Raw genomic sequence first — 23,818 nt, forward strand, 5'->3', positions numbered from 1 at the left:
CCAGGTCATTGATAAAGACATTGAACAGGGCTGGACCCAGCACTGAGCCCTGGGGACACCACTTGTCCCTAGCCTCCAGCTGGATTTCACACCATTTCCCACCACTCCCTGGGCCCTCCATCCAACCAGTTTTCCACCTAGGAGAGCGTTCGCCTGTCCAGGCCAGAGGCTGACAGTTTCTCAAGCAGGATGCTGTCAGAAACTGTGTCAAAGGCTTTACCGAAGTCCAAGAAGATACATCCACAGACTTTCCCTCGTCCAGTATGCGGGTCACTTTGTTATAGAAGGCAATCAGGTTTGTTTGGCAAGACGTGCTTTTCGTAAACCCGTGTTGTATGGAACTTGTTGATATGCTTCTTAAAATCATATCTCAGAGAGTAAAATATTCACTGTACTCTGGACAAGTTTTTAACAAGGATTATTGATACTTAATCAATAATGATGAGCTCTATGAGCTCAATAAGCTCTTCAAAAAGGAAGTCCTAGCAGCTCAGCAGAAAGCCATCCCTGTGTTCTGGAAAAAAAGCCAGCAGGGGAGAAAGCCAGCTTGGTTGAATAGAGAGATCGTGAGTGATATCAAGAAGAGGAGAAATGTTTATGGGCTCTGGAAGAGGGGACAGGCCTCTTGGGTGGACTACAGGAGGGAAGTGAGATCGCGTAGGGAAAAAATCAGAAGGGCTAAGGCTCAGCTAGAAATCAGATTGGCCAAGTCTGTGAAAGATAACAAAAAATCTTTCTACAAATACATAAATAATAAAAGGAGGACTAGGGAGACCATACAGTCCCTATTGGATGCAGAAGGAACAACAGTGACAGGGGATGAGGAAAAGGCTGAGGTACTTAGTGCCTTCTTTGCCTCAGTCTTTAGTTGTAAGGAGGGTCGTTCCATCTGTGTACAAACCCAGGAGCTAGAGGAGCATAATGAGGCTCCCGTGATCCAAGAGGAGGTGGTCAGAGCCTTGCTAGCCCGACTGGACAGTCACAAGTCTCTGCGGCCGGATGGGATCCACCCAAGGATATTGAAAGAGCTGGCAGATGTGCTGGCCAAACCCTTTCCATAATCTTCCAACAGTCCTGGAAGACTGGGGAAGTCCCACTGGACTGGAGGCTGGCTGATGTTGTGCCCATCTACAAGAAGGGTCGCAGGGAGGACCCAGGGAACTACAGGCCTGTCAGTCTGACCTCAGTGCCAGGGAAAGTCATGGAACCATAGAATCATAGAATAACCAGGTTGGAAGAGACCCACCGGATCATTGAGTCCAACCATTCCTATCAAACACTAAACCATGCCCCTTAGCACCTTGTCCACCCGTGCCTTAAACCCCTCCAGGGAAGGTGAATCAACCACCTCCCTGGGCAGCCTGTTCCAGTGCCCAATGACCCTTTCTGTGAAAAATTTTTTCCTAATGTCCAGCCTAAACCTCCCCTGGCGGAGCTTGAGGCCTTTCCCTCTTGTCCTGTCCCCTGTCACTTGGGAGAAGAGGCCAGCACCCTCCTCTCTACAACCTCCTTTCAGGTAGTTGTAGAGAGCAATGAGGTCTCCCCTCAGCCTCCTCTTCTCCAGGCTAAACACCCCCAGCTCTCTCAGCCGTTCCTCATAAGGCCTGTTCTCCAGCCCCCTCACCAGCTTCGTTGCTCTTCTCTGGACTCGCTCCAGAGCCTCAACATCCTTCTTGTGGTGAGGGGCCCAGAACTGAACAAAGCTGGTGAAGGGGCTGGGCACCCAGTTATGTAACCGAAAAAGGTTTATAAAGAAACAGCTAAGCTCAATAAAGTGAACATTCACTGATCACATTGATCTCTGCATTTTGATTCCATGCTCCTGTCAACATCTTTGTGCATTTGGAGGGGCTGTGGTCCCATTTTTGGGATCCTGAGGCTTCTCTTGGGAGTCTCTGTGCCCATTGTTTGAGTCTGTGCCTATTTGGGGGACTTGTTTTTTGGATCTCTGAGCCCATTTTGGGGGGTCTTAAGTTTGGGGTTTGGGTCTCCAGACTTGTTTTTGGCATTTCTGTGCCCATTTTTGTTGTCTCTGGCCTTGTTTCATGGGTGTCTGTGCTCTTTCTTTGTGTCTCTACTCCTATTTTTGTGCTCTCTGTGCAGGTGTCCCCCCACATGCTATATTAATCGTAGGCCTGGCTGAGTAAAGAGCTCTGGCTGGAAATCAGGGAAAAAAAAAGAGAAAAATATACAAACTCTGGTAGAAGGGGCAGGTAACTCCTGAGGACTACAAAGACAAAGTGGGATCGTGTAGAGAAAAGAATCTGAAGGATTAAAGACCAATTAGAATTCAGATTGGTCCATTCTCTGAAAGATAATAAAAAATCCTTAAAATATATTGATAATGAAGGAAGGAACCAAAGAGAATCTCCATCCTTCACCGGATGCAAGGGTAAAAATAGTGACCAAGGATGAGGATGGGTAAGGTGCTTAAGACCACCTTTGCCTCAGTCTTTAGGATTCAGCCCAAGGGTAATGAGAGCTGGCGGAGGTGCTTGTCAAACCTCTTTGTATCATCTCCCAGCAATCTGGAGGAATTCTTACCCCAATATTACTAATATGTTGCCTGAACTTCCCCCTTCATGCAACTGCTTGGCTGTGAATCTAACGATTAGGTGATTTCTGAAGTCTAGCAATGGAGACGGAGCTGAAGTTGTCTCTGCTAAGAGTGAGAAAGAAATGGGCTTTAACCCCAACTTGGAGTAAACCTTCACTAGTTGACATATGTAGTAGTAAACAAAATGGCTCCAGTAGTCGACTGGTACAGTCACACGTACTGCTGCTGAATCCACGTGGCTTCACAGACTGGGTCCTTGCATCCAAGTTACTAGGACCCGTTCCAGAATCAGTTGAGCTCCAGAATTGCAACTGATAGGTCTTTGGGCCAAGAACCAAAGTACCAGTACCGAGGACTGGTCTAACGCTACAGCTATTTGCAATTGGCCAAGTGGAAAAGTACGGGTCCCTCAGTACGTGGACTTAATACCATACTAACAAAATAGATTATTTATTTTAGAGTGCAGACTGAATCTTGATGCCACATACAAATAATTCAATAATACATCCACATTTTAGGGCTACGAGCAGCAAAAGATTGTTCAAGTAGTGCATCAGTTAACAGCTAAAGGGAAAAAAAAAAAAAAAAAAAAAAAAAGAGAAGAAAAAGAGCAGCCAATGAGATCTTTCCTGCTGGGAAAACAGACTAAGAAGGAATTGAAAACTGCAAGCTGTATGATTACCTTCACTGCTCCAGGCCTACAGCAGCTGCCTGAAATGTTCTAGAGATTTCAGAAAACATTGAGACTGATGGGAAACCAAGTGCCATATACTGCAAGGCTCGAGAGTGGATTTCTAGGCAGGATATCTACCATTACAAGAGAATTCAGAGCAGCTGGAGGGGTTTTGTTCATCTTTTTGTTTAGATCCAAATCTTTTTGCTTAGATCAAAATCATAAGCTTCGAAAGAAAAATCTTTTGGCATGAATTGACTGAAGAAAACATTTCTCTGTGTGTATTTGAGAGACTATGTTATTGCCCAATTAGTTACTTAGCTATTGCAGAAAAAGTTTTCCTCTGCTGTCAGAGGCTGCTTACAGCAAGATAAGGCTTTCTATTTTCTCTTCTGCTAAGCTATTGAGTCACTTCTTTCAGTTAACTCTGCTATATTCCCAAGGGATAAAAATCACATTACCTGAAAAGCATCCAGAAGTTAGTCTAAGTCCGAACAGTTGCACTAAAGCTTCATACAAGCGGTCAATCTGTCAAAGCTAACAAATAAGGGGGCATCCTACCCATATTGCGAGCATATGGAAATTATCTTTCTTGAGATACAAAAGCAATTGAAATCTTCATTGAATTTAAGTTCTCAAAGTGAAGAAACGGCATTTTTTTTTACTCCGTGAAAAAAAGGATTTAAAGGTAAGGAAATAAGTATATATATTAGCTGAACTGACAAAGCAGAAAGACAAGGTGAACTTAGGTAAAGCCATATTTGAAGAAATATGGATAAGCAGTTTTTTAAAACCTGTCCACACACAGAGTAGAAAAGTTTTAGTAGCTAACAGAGGAAGATGGCGAGCACAAGTATAATCTTTTGGAAAAAAACTACCAGTGTTCTCTTAAATATGGTAATACCTTTATCCTGGGATAATGGACTCCTTGACCTTTGGCATTTGAGCTCATTTATCTCAAGGTATAGTAATTATTTCATGAACCTAAAACACCCAACCATGTTGCAACTTACAATTATTAAAACATTTTTAGTCTTAACCAAGCAGACAGGGAAGAACGTGAGCTGCACTTGGGGAAGGAGTGAAACATCATACCAGCTCAGATGCACACACATATTGACATGTCAGCCATCTCAGGAAAGCTTCATTAACTATAGCAGAGCTACACAGATGACAACTGTTGTGGGTCTGCTGGCCCAATATCTTAAATATAGATGCATCTCGTCAGGTCCCATAGACTTAGATATGTTCAGGTTCCTCAGGTGGTCACAAATCTCATCATCCCCTACAGTGGGAGGGGTAGTTGTTGAGTACCTCAGCCTTCTCCTCATCTTTTGATATGAAGTCACAATTTTCATCCATCAGTCGGGGGGTTATGCTTCTTTTAACCTTCCTTTTCTGGTTGATATACCTGTAGAACCCCTTCCCTTGCCACGTTCTGCTCCGGCTGTGCCTTGTCCTTCCTGACCCCATCCCCACACAAACGGGCAGCAACCCTCTACTCTTCCCAAGTTCCCCGATCCTGCTTGCACTGCCAGTGCAGTTGCCTCTTGTTCTTCAGTTTGACCAGCAGGTCCCAACCCAGTGATGCTGGTCTCTTCCCTTCCCTGCCCAATTTCCTACAATGTGGAACGAGCACTCTTGCACTTTATGGAAAGCATCCTTAAATATTTGCCAGCTCTGTTCTTCTTTCTTGTTCCTGAGGGCAGTATCTCAGGGGGTCCTACTGACTATCTCCTTGAAGGGCTGGTAGTTTGCTTTCCCAAAATTTAGGGTCCTGACTATACTCATTACCTGCCCCATAACCCTCAGCACTTTGAACTGCACCAATGAGCTATCACTACAGTCCAGGCTGCCCCCGATCTCAGTGTCACTGTTGAGCTCCTACCTCATACATCTTACTACGTCCACACCTCTGAATTGCTAAGTAGTAGTGAGAAGGCGCTCTGTAATTTATAGAGCCTGCAGAAGTTTTTAAAGAAAAATAGAAGTTACACATTAAGTTTTTGTATCATATGGTTCCTGTTTAAGGTTCTTCAGCCCTCCTGGGCCCCAAAACTGAACAAAGTGTTTGAGGTGCAACCTCACCAGTGCTGAGTAGAGGGGCATAATCGCTTCCCTGGTCCTGCTGGTCAAGCAGTTTCTGATAGAGGTCAGGAAGCCATTGGCCTTCTTGGGCACGCTTGGGCTTAGAGTCAGTGTTGGCCCTCTCGCTACAAGACAGGCATTGAGGAGCTGGAGCGTGTCCAGAGCAGGGCAATGAGGCTGGTGAAGGGGCTGGAGAACCCGTCTTAGGAGAGGTGGCTAAGGGAACTTCTTTAGCTTAGAGAAAAGAGGGCTGAGGGGAGACCTCATCCTGCTCTGCAGTTCCCTGAAAGGAGGTTGGAGCAAGGCAGATGTACCTAGAGACAGGACAGGAGGAAATGGCCTCGAGTCGCACCAGGGGAGTTTCCGATTAGATATCGGGAAAACTTCTTTCATGGAAAGGGTTATCAGGCACCAGAAGAAGTCACTCAGGGAAAATGAGGTGCTGAGAGATATGGTTTAGTGGTGGATGGGTACATTTGGACTCTGATCTCAAAGGTTTTTTTCCAACCAAATGATTCTATGATATGAATTCAATTATTTTATTTTCATTATGTCAGTAATGATGAGAAAAAAACAGTAATGAACTTTGAAGTTTGCAAGTCAGTTGAGACTTTCTTTTGAAATAAGATTTTTATTTGCTTTTCCTAAGTGCTTAAGTGTTTTTTTTCTGTGTATGTTGAAGTAAGTTAGAGTATAAAGTAAAAAGTAAAAAGACATTGAAAATACAGACAGAAAATATTTATTTTATGGTGACATAATTGGGTTTTTTAAACAAGAAATACCATGACTGAAATTGCAAAGTCATATTCTTCACTGCACTTAGTCACACTAGAGTTAAGGCCACAGTATTTGCAAGTATTTTGTTTATAAAACATGCTATACAGCTAGAAGTGCACAACCATAAAGTCTGTCTTTCCACTGGAGTTACTAACATATTGCAAGTTGTGAACCTCGACCCCTGAGCGAGCATTGCTTCAGAAAACAGTTCATCAGGTCAGAAATAATCAGATGGACCTTTAATTCTCTGTGGAATAATATTAATTACATTCCTTAGAGAAGTACCATCGCAGAAAGCACTGCAGAAAGGACTAATTCACAAAAATAGTTTTAATGGGTTCATGTTTCAGTGCTAGGGGTTTTGTGGATGTATTCTCCCTCCCCTCTTCTTTCTTTAAATCACATGGGCTATACCTTGCACCATTCAAAAGTCATTATAAGAGTAAGATCTACTGAACTGTACAGAATCATTAAATCCATAAAACAAGTTTCACAAATCTAAATACACAATTAAAAAATAGACATTTCCCAGTGGCTCCTACTACTTTTATACATTCAAGTATTTTAAGCTTCTGTAGTGACTGCTTAGAGTATTCAGGTATGCCTAACGCTCACGTGTGCCGCCTTTTCAGCATCATAAGCATTTCATAAACAACATCAATAGCAGTAGATGGTTTTTCCCCTCAAGATTATTTTTTTGATTCGTTTTCAAGACAGCACTTAGTGAGAAAGACAAAAGCAAGTCACGGTTGGGGTTTTGCTTACCTAAGCCAGAAGCGGATGGCATTCCAGGGACGGGGAAGCACCATCAGAATAACTGCCTTGTACAGCATTCATCACTCAGATAACTATTACTTTAAGTTGCACTGCACTTACAGGACTAGGGGATGCCCTACACTAAGCTTCCAGAAGAGAACTTCTGGCTTAAGCCCTTTAATGCCTGCAATTTAAGCCAAACTGATGAATAATCAAACAGTAAAAAGCTGTACCCATAAAAGGGATATTGAGAAATGTTATGAAATGCACAGAGCCTTTATGCACTTTGGGTGGAAAAGGAGTTTGAAACACACCTAGATCAAGCAGATGCATATATTTGGTCAGACAGAGGGCTCCTTCCCCTCCCAACTGTTTGTATGGATTCCAGAAGCTTTGCCTTAAAATTCAATGAAGAAAAAAAGATGCACTTGATATTAATACAGCCACTGAACTCCAGACTTCACAATTTGTCATCATTACGGAGAAAATATTCTTCTTCCTATGGACTGGCAAGTAGGAATTTTTGGATTGGCATTTCCTCAGTGACTAAAGACACAAGACATGGGCAGATGATCAATATCGGGTCCTAATTATCATTCTTGCTTTTGCAGACAGTCACTTTCTGATCTCATGATAATCTCTGGCCTCACATCAATAAAGGAGTCAGGCACGGCAGCAAGGCCTCCCCGCTATGGGGGGGAGGAAAACAGAGCTTGTTTAACAGAGGGAGTTCCCTAGCTCCATGGGAAGGTGCTTGCATTATCCTTTCCCTCCAGTTATACAATTGTTTCGGTTACTCACTGTGTGAAATTCTATGTGAGGATGTACTGCAGAAGCCAGAACCAAACCGAGGGCATTGTCCAAGCAACACACAGCAACTCCAGCTGAGAGAGACACAACGCGGGCAGGGCTGGCAGTGCCCTCTGCGCTAACTCGCATAAACCTCACTGCATCCCAATGTGAAAACCAGTTCACCCTGCACAGTGACTCCATTAAGTACCTTTACGGAGCAGAGACTGCCAATTGTATTTAACTGTGCCAAGCCACGTGATGGTTTTGGAACAACTTCTAGAAACGGCAGAGACCGAGTTAGGGCTGAGCTCTATTTACAGTAAAATTGTAGCAGTTTTGTTCGGCATTACAGTCTGAAATAAAATACATAAAATATGAAAAAAAAACCCAGCTTGGCTAGGAAGAGGCAAGCTAACACTTTTCTTGGGCATTTCGTCAAAAAGTTCTGGGCAAACATAATTTTCAACTACTTACGACACAAACCCCAAATTAAACAAACCACCTCTGGGAAAAACAGTAACAGCTATCACTAAAACTACACTGGAAATCTGGAAATCTTATTTAGGCTGAGCCTAAATCCTTAGGGCCCCAATAGATTAAAAAAAAAAAAAAAGCTAAAAAAAAATAATCTCTACTTCTACTAATAAAACAAGAACAAAGAAAGATGACATTGACTACAAACATTTGTGGTGACATTTCTCCGAAGCTACCACATGGCAAACCAGTTTTACTCTAAGACTAAAAAGCAAATCCACAAGCAAAAGCATTACCTGAAACTCACAGAAGAAACTATGACTGTAGGCTCAAATGCACCACGAAGAAAACCACTCAACTGTTCAAAACCCAGCAAAGAAAGGAAGAAAGTCAGGCTTCTGTAGCCCCTTCCTTCACTGAATGCTCGAGCTGCAGGGGAGAGCCAGCTCTAAATCAAGAGGCCTTTTAAGGGGCAAACTCTTCACCTGTACCTAATTGCTGACCACAGGTGTGGCACAGACTTAACCAACCCAACTAGGACCTTCAGAGGTTTTTGAACAAGACCCACCCTTTTAACAACAAAACTATAGCATCCCACTTAGGATGGGTAATAAGAAATTACTCCTAAGTATAAAATGTTGGTGGTTTACTGGAAGTTCAATGTATGACAGCCAGGCTTGATTGAAATTATATAAAATTATAGATGTTATTAAGCCACCAAACATCAATTATCATTGTTAAAAAAATGTACAGATTAAAAGATTCTTTCCATGTTCTGGCTGCTGAGATACAGTGCCTGGAAGCGTATTGGTTACAGTTACATACAATATGCTTTACATAAGCACAGTCCCATCTGCCATTTAGATAGAACTGAACTTCTATTAAACTTCTTCAGTCTGTCTCATGCAGTAGCAAATTCAGGGACACTCCCATTTCTCAGCAGCGGGACGAGCAGCAAACTCTAAAGGGCGTGTTCCACTGTTTCTTGTCAATCCTCTTCTTGCCATTTTCCCAGCAGTCTTCCCGTCACATTCAGCCACATCTTATGCGTAATCATGAGGCTAAAACTCAAGTCCAATAAAGCTGTCTTAGAGAAACTAAAAGAGACAGCAGACATAAGAGGAAAGGCTGTGTATCCCCGCCCTCCCCCTGGCCCCATGCGGCACCCTGGGCAGGGACAGGAGGGTTTCAGGGGGACGGGAGGGACACGGGGCGCTGTCCCTCTCCCAGTCCCAGCCTGCATCCCATTGGCCGCAGCGCGCGGGAGGGCAGCGTGCTGCTGTGTCTGTGGTGCGTGTGAGCATGTACGAGGCACAAACATAACAAGCACATGGTATGTGTGGTGTGAGTGACATGTTGCTTGTGTGTGCAAGACATGTGTGTGTCATGTGGATGGGGTGGTTGTGGCATGAGCCTGGCATGTGCACAGCGTGTGCATGGGCGCAGTGGCGTACGCAAGGCTTGTGCATGGCGTATGCATAGGGTGAGCATAGCATGAGCCTAGAATGCGTATGGCGTGTGCATGGGGCACTCACCTTTGCCTCGAAGCAGAGCCCTGCCTTCAGGTCTCACGGCCCTTTCTTCTCCTTCATAAAACCAGGATCGGGAATCGGGTTTCAGTCACCTCCCATGACAGAACCCCCCGGCCGTGTGCAAGTTCTCCCCAGAGAAGCGGTTCCCTTGCTGGCCCCCAGCAGAAGGACGCTCGCGACGTCTGTTCTCATCCGTTTCAGCAGTGGAAACTCCTTTGTTAACCAGGCATCAGCATTTCTCCCCACTTTGAATCTAGCTGTCCGCTTGCCTCGCTCTGGTTTTCTCAGCCTTGCAGCCCATCCTCTGCCTGCTCTAGAGGGGAAGAGAAAGCGGAGGTCGGCTTTCACACGGCTCCGAGGAGACACACCGCCCGCAGGACACTCTTTACGTAAGCACGTCACCAATCTCCCATGTGCCCCTTCCCTGCACGAAGGGTGTCTTTGGCACAACAATCCACAGGCAGCAGCAGGGGTTACTGCAGTCGGGGAATCCCCAAACTTCCCTTTCTACGGGACCTGGGAGCATACGGAGCCTTCTGCGTTCGCTTGAAGGATGAGATCTGCCCAATTCGAGCAGAGAGAGGCAAAAGAAGCCACTTCAGCTGCAGACACCCTCATGCTAAGGAGGCCCCCGGTGCTGCCAGCTCTCGTGTGGCGAGGACGGCCAACACCGCGTCACCTTTCCACCCCTAGAGCTGGACCCTCTGGCTTAGCAAGCAGATCGGCGGTCTCAGCACACGGCCTCCGCACTGGAAAAATTCAGACCCACGGGACGACCCCACAACAGCTTCCAGCTGCAGATCCCAACAGCGAAGCTACCCGCTTAGTTACACCACCATCCGTCTCCACGCCAAGTGAACATGAACGTTCCACACTTGCGGGGCCCTGAGGTGCCTCTGCAGGCTTGTCAGGGATCCAACCGCCTTCTGAACAGTGTCGGACGGCCTGCGCGCATTCTGCTCGGCCATCGCCTTCCCCGGGGCTTTCACCCGACAGCCGTGACGCAACATCAACTCGTGCGTAAGCGCACACGTACACACGTGCAAAGGAACGCTAAAGGGCAACAACACGAGGCCTCGCTCGGCAACAATGCCATGAAGATGGTCCCACAGCCCTTTCGTTTAGCCAGCGGAGAGCAGATAAAGTTCATCCTCCTCCTCCCCCCGTGCCGTGCCAGCTCACTCACCGTTACTCCTCACGACGGGATGGAAGGTGGAAGAATATCGGGCTTTGAAAAAGCAGGGAAGTTCTGCGAGACTTTTGCCAGGTTTTCTGCAGTAAGGACATTCTCCAGACTGGCTTTTTGGGCTGCGAGGAAAGAGAGACGTGCACGATACGTTAAGGAGTTTTTAACGCCACCTCGGAATACCATCACGATGCTAACAGAGTCATTTGTCCAGTTACAGGTGACAATCGGAGCTTAAGTAAGAAAACAGAAAAAGCCCCCCACCCCCACGCACGATGAACAACGATGTGGTCAACGACAGGACCACGCCACTGGCACAGAAGCCGGGCCAATACACCGAGCCCTCATCCACAGAGAAACAAACAAAGGAGGAGGCAGAAGCTGCTTCCCGAACCAGGAGTCAGCATCACAAACGTCACCCTCACTCAGAGCTGCAAAGCGGACGTTTCTCCTCTCACCTGGATGGCAACGGCTTCCGTTTCACCCATGGGCGCCCTCCTCTTCTTCCGCTGCGAGTGTATGAGAGAGATGGGAAGGCTCCACAGCGCTCTGCAAAGATGAGGGACCTCTAAGAGGTGCGTCTGCATTTCCCCAAGGTACTTGAGGTACCTTAACTCTACAGTTACCGTTAAAAACGCAACAACTCCCCTTCCGTACCACTGTTACGGGACATAGTTTAACACAAACACTAAAAAGAAGTCTAAAAAGATGCTAAGCCTCAAAATAGATGAGAAGGCTGAACAGGTATTCTGTGTAACTGGAAACAGAGAAACGTCTGAACCAAGAGGATCTGCAGCAAGCGTAATGGATGTTGCACCATTATAAACCCTGTGACACGGAAGGGTTTTAAATGCAAAGAAGCCTGGTTGTAGAAGAGAATCAAAGAAGCGACCTCCCTCCTGGCACTCTCTACACTAACAACATCAAAGCGCTTTCCAAAGCTCCCCTTCTCCTCCTTTCCCTCTTCGTGTGTGCAGCGTGCTTGCAGTGTCGCTGGCATATCATCTTCATGGTATGTGCTAGCATGTCCATGACATGTGTATGGTATGTACACAGCCCGTACATAACATACACAGGGAGAGTGTGGCATGCGTGGCATGTTGCCTGCATGTGGAAGGCGTGTGCGTGACATGTGCTTGACTGTTGTGGCATGAGCCTGGAATGTGCATGGAAGCAGTGGCCTGTGTGTGGAGTGTGTGGCATGTACACAACACATGCATGGCATGCGTGGCATGTTGCCTGCGTGTGCAATACATGCGTGTGGTATGTGGTATGCTGCTTGTGTGTGCAAGGTGTGTGCATGGCGTGTGCCTGGCTGGTGTGTGGCATGCCACTTGCATGTTCGAAGCATGTTCATGGGGTGGTTGTGGCGCTTGCCTGGCACGTGCATGGTGTGTGCATGGGGGCAGCACGATGTGCATGGGGGGTGAATTGCATGTGTGGGGCGTGGGCCTGGCATGTGTGTGCCATGTTCATGCTGCGTGGCGTGCACAGGGTCGGCTGGCGAAGCCCCTGCCACCCTAGTATTGTTGTCTTGATCCAGCGTTCACTAAACGCGATGCCGTCACATGCTAACCCAAAGTGGAGAATGCTTCGGCTCGCGCCGTCAACACGATCAACAGTGATTAAGAAAGAGTAATGAGTCCCGAGGAAGCCACATACCCAAATCCTGCTGGCTTGGAGGGCACCAGCACGTCGCTTCTTCCTCTCTCCCTGAGGAGGCGTCGGGATCCCACAGGAGCTCTCTCATCATCAATACTTCTGTCAGATTGTCTCTGCTGACAAAGCAAAAAGAATCATAGAATCATAGAATCCATAGGTTGGAAAGGACCCACTGGATTATTGAGTCCAACCATTCCCATCAACCACTAAACGATGCCCCTCAGCACCTCATCCACCCGTCCTTTAAACACCTGCAGGGAAGGTGACTCAACCCCCGCCCTGGGCAGCCTCTGCCAGGGACCAATGACCCTTTCCGTGTAATATTTTATCCTGATGTTCAGCTGGAACTTCCCCTGGTGGAGCTTGAGGCCATTCCCTCTCATCCTGTCCCCTGTCACTTGGGAGAAGAGCCCAGCTCCCTCCTCTCCACAATCTCCCTTCAGGTAGTTGTAGAGAGCAATAAGGTCTCCCCTCAGCCTCCTCTTCTCCAGGCTAAACAACCTCAGCTTACTGTCATCCACAAACTTGCTAAAGGTGCACTCAACCCCTTCATCCAGGTCATTGATAAAGACATTGAACAGGGCTGGACCCAGCACTGAGCCCTGGGGAACCCCACTTGTCTCTGGCCTCCAGCTGGAGTTAACTCTATTTCCCACCACTCTCTGGGCCTGGCCATCCAACCAGTTTTCCACCCAGGAGAGTGTGCGCCTCTCTGGGCCAGAGGTGACAGTTTCTCAAGCAGAATTCTGTGAGAAAGTGTGTCAAAGGCTTTACTGAAGTCCAGGAAGACCCCATCCACAGCCTTTCTCTCATCCAGCAGCCGAGTCACTTTGTCATAGAAGGCGATCAGGTTTGTTTTGTAAGACCTGCCTTTTGTGAACCCGTGTTGACTGGGCCTGATCACCCAGTTTTCTTGCATGTGCTTCATGATAGCACTCAAGATCACCTGTTCCGTGACTTTTCCCAGCACTGAGGTCAGACTGACAAGGCCAAGAGTTCCCTGGATCCTCCCTGCAACCCTTCCTGTAGATGGGCACAACATCAGCCTCCAGTCCAGTGGGACTTCCCCAGTCAGCCAGGACTGTTGGAAGATGATGGAAAGGGGTTTGGCCAGCACATCCACGGCTCCTTTAATACTTTTGGGTGGATCCCATCCGGCCCCATAGACCTGTGGTGTATAGCTGGGCAAGCAAGGCTCTGACCGCTTCCTCTTGGATCATGGGAGCCTCATTCTGCTCCTTTAATTCCTGGGTTTGTACACAGAGGGAACAACCTTCCTTACTATTAAAGACTGAGGCAAAGAAGGCATTAAGTACCTCAGCCTTGCCCTCGTCCCCTGTCACTGTTGTCCCTTCTGCACCCAATAGGAACTGAACACTCTCCCTAGTCCTCCTTTTATTGTTAATGTATTTATAGAAAGATTTTCTGTTATCTTTCACAGACTTAGCCAATTTGATTTCTAGTTGGGCCTAAGCCCCCCTCGTTTTCCCTCTGCATGATCTCACTTCCTCCCTGTAGTCCACCCAAGATGCCTGTCCCTTCTTCCAAAGCTCACAGACCCTCCTCTTTTTTTTGATGTCTCTCAAGTCTCCCTATCAACTATCTCCCTAGTCAACCAAGCTGGTTTTCTCCCCTGCCGGCTCCTTTTCTGGAGCATGGCGATGGCTTGCTGCTAAGCTGCTAGGATTTCCTTTTTGAAGAGCTCCCAGCCCCCTGAAGAGTCGAAAGTCTGCCCTCTGGAAGTTTAATGTGACTGTTGTGCTAATCTCCCTCTTCACCTCACCTAGAACTGAAAACCCCATCATCTCGTGATCGCTTTGTCCCAGGTGTCCTCCTACCACATCCCCCACAGGCCTTCTCTGTTCATGAACAGCAGGTCCACAAGGGCACCTTCCCCTGTCAGTTCACTCACCAGCTGTGTGAGGAAGTTGTCTCCCACGCACTCCAGGAACCTCCTAGACTGCTTTCTCTCCGCTGTATTGTACTTCCAGCAGATATCTGGAAGATTGAAGTCTCCCACGAGGACCAGAGGGAGCAATCTTGAGACTATCCCCAGTTGTTTATAGAAGAGCTCATCAGCTGCTTCTTCTCGGCTGGCTGGTCTGTAACAGACTCCATCACAACATCAGCCTTCTTGTGGGCTCCCCTGATTTCAACCCACGGGCACTCAGTCCCCTCCTCCCCATAATCCTGTATCAAAGCAAAAGGAACGAGCTGTTAGGGCAAAAGACTCCAAGTAACCGTGGTTGAAATGAACCCCCCCTGCCCCTGCAGCTCTCGCCACCGCGCACGACACCCCAAAAACGCGACACCCCCCCCGCTCTCTCTAGACCGACAACACAAAAGTGCTTTCCAAACCTCCCTTTCCGCTCCTTCCCCTCTTCCCCTCCTCCCCTCCTCCCCACCTCCTTCTCTCCCCCCTTCTCCTCCCATTGTGCCCCATACTACCCCCCTGCTTTCCCCCTCTCTCCCCTCCTTCCCTTCCCCCGCTCCCTCCTCCCCCTCCCGAGCGGGGATCTCCCCTGCGGGGCCGCACGCCGAGCGCAGACGCTGTCCCGAAGGCCCCGACCGCCCCTGAGCCCGAGCTGGCCCCGGGAGGGCCGCGGCTCACAGACAGCGAGCCCGGAGCGGCACCACCGGCCACAGAGCGCTCCCCCGCGCCTCTCCGGGCGCCTCTGACTCACCCGAGCCCGGCTCCGTTCGAGCCGTTCATGACCTGGGGGGGACACGGGGGCCCTGGGGGCGCTGTCCCTCTCCCAGCCCCAGCCCGCACCCCGTTGGCCGCAGTGGCGGCGGGTGGAAGGGCAGCGGAGAGCAGAGCCGAGCCGTCCCGAACGGCGCCATGTGGCTGCAAGCCGCTCTTTGCCTCTCTCCCCGCCCTGCCCCTCCCGGCTCGCCTGCCCCTGTGGGCCGTCCCGTTCCCCCGCCCCGGGCTGCAGTACCGCTCCGTGGCCACGGCGCGGCAGCACTGAGTCCCCGCCCCATTCATCCCGAGCGCAGGGATTCCGGCCAATGGGAGCGCTCGCTGCAGGGCCCGCCCTACAACCGCTTTACGGGCGTTGATTGGCTGGCGGTGTCTGAGCGGAGGATCCACTGCGCATGCGTGCCATACGACGTGGTGGTGCCTATAATGTAGCAACTGCGCATGCGTACCGTACAACATGGCGACACCTACAATGTAGCCAATGCGCATGCGTAGTGTACAACATGGCGGCGCCTATCTACAGTCACTGCGCATGCGTGCAATGTAACATGGCGGCGCCCATAAGCGGTCACTGCGCATGCGTGCCGTACAACATGGCGGCGCCCATAAGCAGTCACTGCGCATGCATGCCGTACAACATGGCGGCGCCCATGAGCAGTCACTGCGCATGCGTGCCGTACAACATGGCGGCGCCCATTTGCAGTCAGTGCGCATGCGTGCCGTACAGCATGGCAGCGCACCTCATGGAGCCCGCGGGGCCGTTTCAACGGCAGCCTGCCGGCACCGAGCGGAACCCAACGCAGCCTGAGCGAGCCGCGCGGGGCCGAGCCGAAGGGACTCGTGCACCGCGGACAGGGGCGGGGAGCTTCAAAGAGGGACGCGGGACGTTGTCCCTCTCTGTTCTGCACTGCTCCCCTCCCCGCGCCCCGCCCCACCCCTGTGGGCCGTCCCGTCCCCCTCAGCCCTGGGCTGCAGTACCGTTCCGCGGCCACGGCGTGGCAGCACTTGGCACCCCCCATTCATTGCCTTGGGCATCGCAGGGCTGTGCGTTCCGCGCTCTGATTGGTCCCTTCTCGATCCCACCTTGACAGCGCTGCCTTCTGATTGGCTGGGCCTCTGTGCTCTGATTGGTCGATTCTCAATCCCACTTTGCCAGCTCTGTGTTCCAATTGGCTGTGTCTCCGCACTCTGATCGGTCGCCTCTGGATCCCGCTTTGCCCGTGCCGTGTCCTGTGCCCGTTTGATGGATGATTTGCCCTCTTATTGTTAATTTGGCCAGTTTGCACTTATGTGCTCAATTTGCCCTTATATGGTAATTTGACCTTTTATGGCAATTGGCCCAGATTTCCCTTACATGGTCAATTTTCTCTCTTATGGCAATTTGCCCCTATATGGTCAATTTGCTCTTTTACAGCAGTTGGCCAAGGTCCCCCTCATATACTCAATTTGCCCCTTTATGGCAATATTCGTTTTTATGGCACTTGGCCCAGTTTGCCCTTATATGGTCAATGATCGGGCACCTGGGCGCCCCCAACGCCCAGGGCTGCAGTACCGTCCGCGGCCACGGCACAGCAGCACTGAGTTGCCACACGGCCCCGGGCTGCTCTTTTTGCCATCGTTCCCATTTTCACCGTTTTCTCCCGTCGCGGGTTCGATCCCGACGGGCGCCGAACCTCCTGGAGCAGCAGCTCCCGCGGCGCCGCCCGCACACCCTCCCCCGCTGCCGGGCTCCGCAGCAGCGCAGACCGCGCCTGCCTTCCCCCGGGCCGCCCCTTCGCTCCGGTCCCGCGGCGAGCAGGGCTGCGCTCACGGGCACCGCGGCGGCCGCGGGCTCCGCTCTCCGTGCCGAGGGGCCGCTCTCCGAGCCCTCTGCGGCCGGGAAACCTCCGAGCGGCGGCTGAAAGGGAGAGGTGGCACCTCCAGGGGAAAGGCCGCGGCTTTCCCCACTCCCGCACGCCGTCTCCGGATGATGGACGCCGTTCCGACGGGAGGCCCTGCGGCTGTGCCATACGGGCAGGCTGGAAAGGAACAACTGACCCGCTGCAGGAAAGGACACGGAATTCCAGTCCGACACGAGGGGACTTTGGAAGCGGCAGATGCATCGACAGCGAGAACACTTGCCTGCCGAACATCCGCACGCCATCGCGATCCAGCACGTGCCCCCGGCCGCCAGCGAGCCTGTCCGAGCCCATCGGCCCCCCGTACAGCCGGCTGCCAACTCAGAGCCTGCGCAGCACAGCGCTCCCCGTGCCGGACTGTGGCTCGCAGCGCCATCGCCACGTGCCCCCAACTGCCTCCACCACCTTCTTTCTTCATTTCCAACACTGAATAAGCAAAACGCGTACGGCAGTCGGCGACCGATCAAAAGCTTTAATGTGGACAACACTGGTTTACACGGGGTTCCTCTGGCTTCCCCACACCTGGGCAGAAGAGGCCAAAGGATCCTTGGAGACAGACACGCTCTTCCCAGTCACGCAGCAAAGGTGGCGGCAGCGCGACCGGGACAGAGGGTCTGGACGAGGCCGCATCTTCCAGCTGGGCATGGGCAGGAGGAGAGGAATCCACTTCCTACGCCGCACAGAGGAGAGAGACCTGCAGGAGGGAACGCACAGAAAGGATCGCTAGCAGGGCAATGAGACGAGGCGGCCCTCGGCCCCAGGACAAAAACGCTTTCCTCCTTCACCCACGTTTCCTTCTCTGACCTTCCGACTCCCGCAGCCCCTGCTCTACAGCCCACCCAAAGCAAGCTGAGAAGAGAATCTCCTTCAAAAGAACGGCCAAGGGTTTCACTCATCCCCCCCAAAAGGAAACCGCAAGGAACGGGAGGACTCACCAGACAGAAAGCAGTGTCACCGGACCAAGTTTCAGAGAAGTCCATAGAGAACGTGATTCATTTTAACAGTTATTCTGTTAGACGAACTTGGTCAAAAAGAGAAAGGAAACCAAACCAAGCCTTACCCCGTGTAAACTTGTTACGCTAAGATGTTCTAAATCACACCCGCATGACAGCCCAGCGTAGAAAAGCAGCCCGGGCACCCTGCTATTTATCCTCCTCCAGAGACACAAATGGCTCCCCCCGGCACGCCTCTTCTCTTGCCGGGGTCAGACCTGCAACGCGCCGGCTGGCAGGAACCACGTCACTGCACGCAACTCGAGCTTGGCCCAGACTACAGGCCTGAGAAACACGCGCGCGGAGGCGAGAGGTGCAACGGCGAGGCAGCTCTTCCAGACACACGCGTCGGCGCTCGTTCAGCAAGCACCTGTCACCAAAGCCTCTGCAGGAAAGGGACTCAGCCTGGCAGAGAGGGGCAGCGATCGGCTGAGGCATTTTGGTTTAGTTCAGGCACGCGATATTGGTAGAAAGGAACAAAGCCTGGTTTGGCCTCGAAAGAACAAGATGCCTGGACACAAAATGAGGCCACGGAGACCACACGACACTGCCCGTGTGCCGTGCCTCAGACGGAGCTCACCCTCACCCGCACATCAAGCATAACAAGAACGGAACCGAGTGTAGGTTTGAGGCTGAGCAGCCACACAAAAGCAACCGCTCCCACTCCTCTCCGCCTGTCAAGAGAGCGGAGAGCAATGAGACATCCCTCCTATGATCACATGCAAGCCCATCCACGCCAGCAACCACCTGAGACATTGGGAGACTTTGGCATGGTCAGTGGCCGGTCGCTGGCTTCACTCCTACGCTGCGGTATTTATTCGCGCACCGGATTTGCCTCGTGAACCTGTGAAAACAGCAATCAAAGCCAAAAGGAAGCAAACGCTTGCAGTTTTGATGAGGGTGAAACTGGCAGCAGGGGAGTGGGATTGGGGGGGATCATCGGTGCAAAGAAGGCAGGAGGCGCCTGTCTGTAAGTGTGCTCGCTGCCTCGGGCACTGGAGCGAGCCACCAGGAAGACGCGAGGCACGCTTCGAGGTTGTGGATTTTACAGAGATCATTCCGCTTCCACAACCATGCTTGTAGAGCCTGGAAACCCAGCCAGCTCGGCAGAGCTGCCTCTGTCGTTTGCAGGGCTGGCTTTGGGAGCTTTTTTTCAGAGCAGCTGTAAAGTTAACGAGGAGTCAGTTTGCAACAGGGAAAGTGGAAAAGACAGTCTGAAGGCAGCTCAACAGCGACGCTGGCTACTTTAGTATGCTCTTGCATAATCCCTCTTGGGGTTACTTCACAGCTCCCTTTTTGTTGTCGGCACAAGGAACAATTTTGTTCCTCACGTTGCAAGCAACGCTTCCCTTCGCACAGGTTCGCCTGGCGAAGCACATCGCACCCTAGTACTGTCATCTCGATCTGGCACAGACTCAAATCTGATGCTGTCACACGCTAACTCAACGTAGAGAACACTCCAGCTCGTGCCGTCAACTCGATCGACAGTGATTAGCAAAGAGGAGTGAGTCCTAAGAAAGCCACGTACCTGAACGCTGCTGGCCTGGAGGGCACCTCCATGTTGCTTCCCCCCCTCTCCCTGGGGAGGGGTCGGGATCCCGCAGGGGCTCTCTCATCGCCAACACGTCTGCCAGGTTCTTTCTGCTGACAGAGCAAAAGGAAGGAGCTGTTACAGCAAAGTACTCCAAGTAAGCGTGCTTGAAACGAACCACCTCCTACCCCTGCAGCTCTTGCCACCACACACGACATCCTGGCACCCGATATCCTCTGAGCTGTGCCAGACGGGCCCGAGCCCACCACGCTGCTCTAGCTCTTCCTGCCACTCGGAGGGAGGACAAGCGACTGAGTTTTCCAAACAGAGGCTCTCCTCAAAGGAGGCAGGCGTACTGCGGTTGACCCAGGTACAGCAGCCTCTGAAAGGCCGTGCTTCCATCTCATCGCCCCGAGCTCAGCGCCACGGGATACCTTAGCCCTTGAGCTAACAGGAAAAATATTTTAGCAGCTGCTCTTTCCCACCTGGCGACCTCCTGAGGCACCGGTTCAGCCCCACTTAAAGAAGAGGACAGACGCTGAGGGGGCAGCAATAAGCACGAGAAAATCACCGTTACTCCTTGCGACGGGACAGAAGAATACCGGGCTTTGAAAAAGCAGGGCTGTTCTGCGAGACTTTTGCCAGGTTTTCTGCAACAAGGACATTCTCCGGACTGGTTTTCTGGGCTGTCAGGAAAAGAGACAGAATCACACAATCATTAGGTTGTAAAAGACCCCCAAGGATCATCGAGTCCAACCATTCCTATCATTCACTAAACCATACCTCTCAGCACCTCACCCACCCGACCTTTAAACACCTACAGGGAAGGTGACTCAACCACCTCCCTGGGCAGCCTGTTCCAGTGCCCAATGACCCTTCCCGTAAAAAAAAAACTCGCTCTAGAGCCTCAACATCCTTCTTGTGGTGAGGGGCCCAGAACTGAACACAGGATTCAAGGTGAGGTCTCACCTGTGCCGAGCACAGACAGAGAATAACCTCCCTAGACCTGCTGGCCACGCCGTTTCTGATCCAAGCCAAGATGCCATTGGCCTTCTTGGCCACCTGGGCCACTGCTGGCTCATGGTCAGTCCCTGTCAACCAACACTCCCAGGTCCTTCTCCTCCAGGCAGCTTTCTAATCAGACTTCTCCTAGTCTGTAGCACAGCATAGGGTTGTTGTGCCCCAAGTGCAGGACCCGGCATTTGGCCTTGTTAAACCTCATCCCATTGGACTCTGCCCAGCGGTCCAGCCTGTTCAGATCCCTTTGGAGCCTCCTTACCCCCAGCAGATCGACACTTCCACGCAGCTTAGTGTCATCTGCAGAAGTTGCTAAGGGTGCACTCGATGCCTTCATCCAGGCCATTGATAAAGACACTGAACAGGGCTGGGCCCTGGGAAACCCCACTTGTCACTGGCCTCCAACTGGAGTTAACTCCATTTCCCACCACTCTCTGGGCCCTCCATCCAACCAGTTTTCCACCCAGGAGAGTGCGCGCCTCTCCAGGCCAGAGGTGACAGTTTCTGAAGCAGAATGCTGTGAGAAACCATGTCAAAGGCTTTACCAAAGCCCAAGAAGATAGATCCACAGCCTTTCCCTCGTCCAGTAGGCAAGTCACTTTGTTATAGAAGGCAATCAGGTTAGTTTGGCGAGACCTGCCTTTCATGAACCTGTGCTGACTGGATGTTTCTCCTCTCACCTGAATGGCAATCGCTTCTGTTTCACCGTGGGCGCCCTCCTCTTCTTCCGCCATGAGCGTAGAAGAGAGATGGGAAGGCTCCATAGTGCTCTGCAAGGACGAGGGACATCTAAGAGGTACGTCTGCATTTCCCCAAGGTACTCGAGGTACCTTAACTCTACAGTTACCATTAAGAATGCGACAACTCCCCTTACGTGCCGCTGTTACCAGATGTATTTTAACACAAATACTAAAAAGAAGTCTAAAAAGCTTCAAAACACACCAAAAGACTAAACAGGTACTCAGTGTAACTGGAAACAGAGAAATGTCTGAACCGAGAGGATCTGCAGCAAGCGTTATGGATGTTGCACCGTTGCAAAACTCTGTGACACAGAAGAGTTTTAAATGCAAAGAAGCCTGGTTACAGAAGGGAATCAAAGAAGCGACCTCCCCCCTGGCTCTCTCTATACTGACAACATAAAAGCACTTTCCAAAGCTAACCCCTCCTCCTCCTTCCCCTCTTGGCACGCGTGCAGCGTGCTTGCAGTGTGTCTGGTGTGTGCACGGTGTGTGTGTGGCATGTACATAACACGTGCATGGCATGCGTGGCATGTTGCTTGTGTGTACAGGGCATGTGCATGGCTGATGTTTCATCTTCATGGTGTGTGCTAGCGTATGCATTGCCTGTGGATGGCATGTACGCTTCACACACAGAACACGTGCACGGCCTGTGTGACGTGTTGCTTGCATGTTCAAAGCACGCGCGTGGAGTGTGCGTGGGGTGATTGTGGCGCTAGCCTGGCACGTGCATGGCGTGTGCATGGGGGCAAGGGCATGTGAGTGGTGTGTGCAGGTTCGGCTGACAAAGCCCATGGCACCCTGGTATTGTCACCTCAATCCGCCATTCACCAAACACGATGCCATTGCTTGCTAACCCAAAGCGGAGAACACTCTGGCTCGCACCGTCAACTCGATCGACAGTGATTAGCAAAGAGGAGTGAGCCCCGAGAAAGCCACATACCTGAACGCTGCTGGCCTGGAGGGCACCGCCACGTCGCTTCCCCCCTCTCCCTGGGGAGGGGTTGGGATCCCGCAGGGGCTCTCTCATCATCAGTTGTCAGACTCTTTCTGCTGACAGAGCAATAGGAAGGAGCTGTTACAGCAAAATACTCCAAGTAACCGTGCATGAAATGAACCCCCCCTGCCCCTGCAGCTCTCGCCACTGCGCACGACACCCCAAGACAACGACCCCCTCCGCTCTCTCTAGACCGACAACACGAAAGCGCTTTCCAAACCTCCCTTTCCGCTCCTTCCCCTCTTCCCCTCCTCCCCACCTCCTTCTCTCCCCCCTTCTCCTCCTATTTGGCCCCATACTCCCCCCCTGCTTTCCCCCTCTCTCCCCTCCTTCCCTTCCCCCGCTCCCTCCTCCCCCTCCCGAGCGGGGATCTCCCCCACAGGGCCCCACGCCGAGCGCAGACGCAGCCCCGAAGGCCCCGACCGCCCCTGAGCCCGAGCTGGCCCTGGGAGGGCCGCAGCTCACGGACAGCGAGCCTGGAGCGGCGCTGCCGGCCACAGAGCGCTCCCCTGCGCCTCTCCGGGCGCCTCTGACTCACCCGAGCCCGGCCCCGTTCGAGCCGCTCCCGAGCGGTGCCGCTGCGGCCGCGGGCCCCGGCGGGCAGCGAGGGCGGGCGGCGCCCGGGCCCCGTGCGGAGCTCGAACCACCCGCCTGCGCTCCGCCTCAGCCCGCCCCCCGGGCGCTCTCCCGACGCTGATTGGCCGCCGCTCGCTGAGTGACGCGCGGCGCAGCCAATGGGAGCGCTCTGTGCGGGGCCCTGCCCAGGGGCAGCCAAGCGCCGCCGCACCGAGCCGAGCGCTGCAGAAACACGCGGAGCCGGGGCACGCGGGGCTGTCAGGGCACACAGGGGACGCGGGCACCCTGGGCAGGGACAGGGGCACGCGGGGCTCAGAGAGGATGGGGTAGGGGCACGGGGGCCCTGGGGGCGCTGTCCCTCTCCCAGCCCCAGCCCGCACCCCGTTGGCCGCAGCCGGCGGCGGGCGGAAGGGCAGCGAAGAGCAGAGCCGAGCCGTCCCGAACGGCGCCGCGCGGAGCCGACAGCAGCCGAGCGGATCCGAGCCGCTCTGCGAACCACCCCGCTCCCCGCCCGGCTCTCCGCTACCCGCCCCGTGCCGCCCGGCTCGCCCGCCCCTGGGGGCCATCCCGTTCCCCCGCCCCAGGCTGCAGTACCGCTCCGCGGCCACGACGCGGCAGCACTGAGTCCCCCCGTTCTCCCTGAGCACAGGGATCCCGGCCCCGGCCGCGCTGCCGCCGCTGATTGGCTGCTGTGCTCCGAGTGACGAGCGGCTCAGCCAACGGGGGAAGGAAGCCGGGGGGAGGGGCGGCCTTTGAAAGCCGACGGGGCGTGGAGGAGGGAAGGATCTTTAACCGCTCGCTGCGTTTTGCGGAATCAAACTCTATAACTCAGGGTGCGCGGGGGGCGTTCGGGCACGAGTGTCATTCCG

The 23,818-nt window shown here is 52.2% G+C and overlaps 1 protein-coding gene and 1 long non-coding RNA gene across 11 annotated transcripts; both read right to left on the reverse strand.

The window, feature by feature from the left end:
- Positions 1-9,011: 9,011 nt before the first annotated feature.
- Positions 9,012-14,773, reverse strand: LOC138733942 (uncharacterized). 3 transcript variants are annotated; one of them, XR_011339503.1, is made up of 4 exons: positions 14,410-14,773; positions 12,498-12,613; positions 10,836-10,957; positions 9,012-9,204 (listed from the first exon to the last, which is right to left on the reverse strand). It is a non-coding gene; the product is annotated as an uncharacterized lncRNA (long non-coding RNA). The 3 variants fall into 3 exon arrangements; XR_011339502.1 differs by lacking the exon at positions 9,012-9,204 and adding an exon at positions 9,918-9,962; XR_011339501.1 differs by lacking the exon at positions 9,012-9,204 and adding an exon at positions 10,332-10,398.
- A 2,783-nt stretch (positions 14,774-17,556) lies between these two features.
- LOC138733940 (uncharacterized) lies at positions 17,557-22,993 on the reverse strand. 8 transcript variants are annotated; one of them, XR_011339500.1, is made up of 7 exons: positions 22,912-22,993; positions 22,320-22,429; positions 21,291-21,409; positions 20,108-20,308; positions 19,620-19,735; positions 18,839-18,935; positions 18,329-18,376 (listed from the first exon to the last, which is right to left on the reverse strand). XR_011339500.1 is itself a non-coding variant. In XM_069881466.1 (7 exons), exons 2-6 carry the CDS (start codon positions 22,407-22,409, stop codon positions 18,866-18,868), a joined length of 510 nt encoding a protein of 169 aa, XP_069737567.1. In that variant the 5' UTR covers positions 22,410-22,429; positions 22,912-22,993; the 3' UTR covers positions 18,359-18,376; positions 18,839-18,865. The 8 variants fall into 8 exon arrangements, 7 of the variants coding, with proteins under 7 accessions (XP_069737566.1, XP_069737565.1, XP_069737564.1 ...); XM_069881466.1 differs by having other exon boundaries at positions 18,359-18,376; positions 20,194-20,308; XM_069881465.1 differs by lacking the exons at positions 18,329-18,376; positions 18,839-18,935 and adding an exon at positions 17,557-17,793 and having other exon boundaries at positions 19,620-19,757; positions 20,194-20,308; positions 21,320-21,409.
- Positions 22,994-23,818: the final 825 nt, after the last annotated feature.

This window comes from Phaenicophaeus curvirostris, unplaced genomic scaffold (assembly GCF_032191515.1).
Source record: "Phaenicophaeus curvirostris isolate KB17595 unplaced genomic scaffold, BPBGC_Pcur_1.0 scaffold_49, whole genome shotgun sequence".
Taxonomy (NCBI): Eukaryota; Metazoa; Chordata; class Aves; order Cuculiformes; family Cuculidae; genus Phaenicophaeus; species Phaenicophaeus curvirostris.

Bases quoted from the DNA above. Each gene is read 5' to 3' on its own strand.
- LOC138733940 (XM_069881460.1), bottom strand. From the start codon at position 22,409: ATGATGAGAGAGCCCCTGCGGGATCCCAACCCCTCCCCAGGGAGAGGG. The intron at 20,309-21,290 runs GTTCATGAAAGG...TTTTCCTGACAG, and splicing joins GAAACATCCAGTCAGCACAG to CCCAGAAAACCAGTCCGGAG. The intron at 19,736-20,107 runs GTGGGAAAGAGC...TTGCTCTGTCAG, and splicing joins GTGCCTCAGGAGGTCGCCAG to CAGAAAGAACCTGGCAGACG.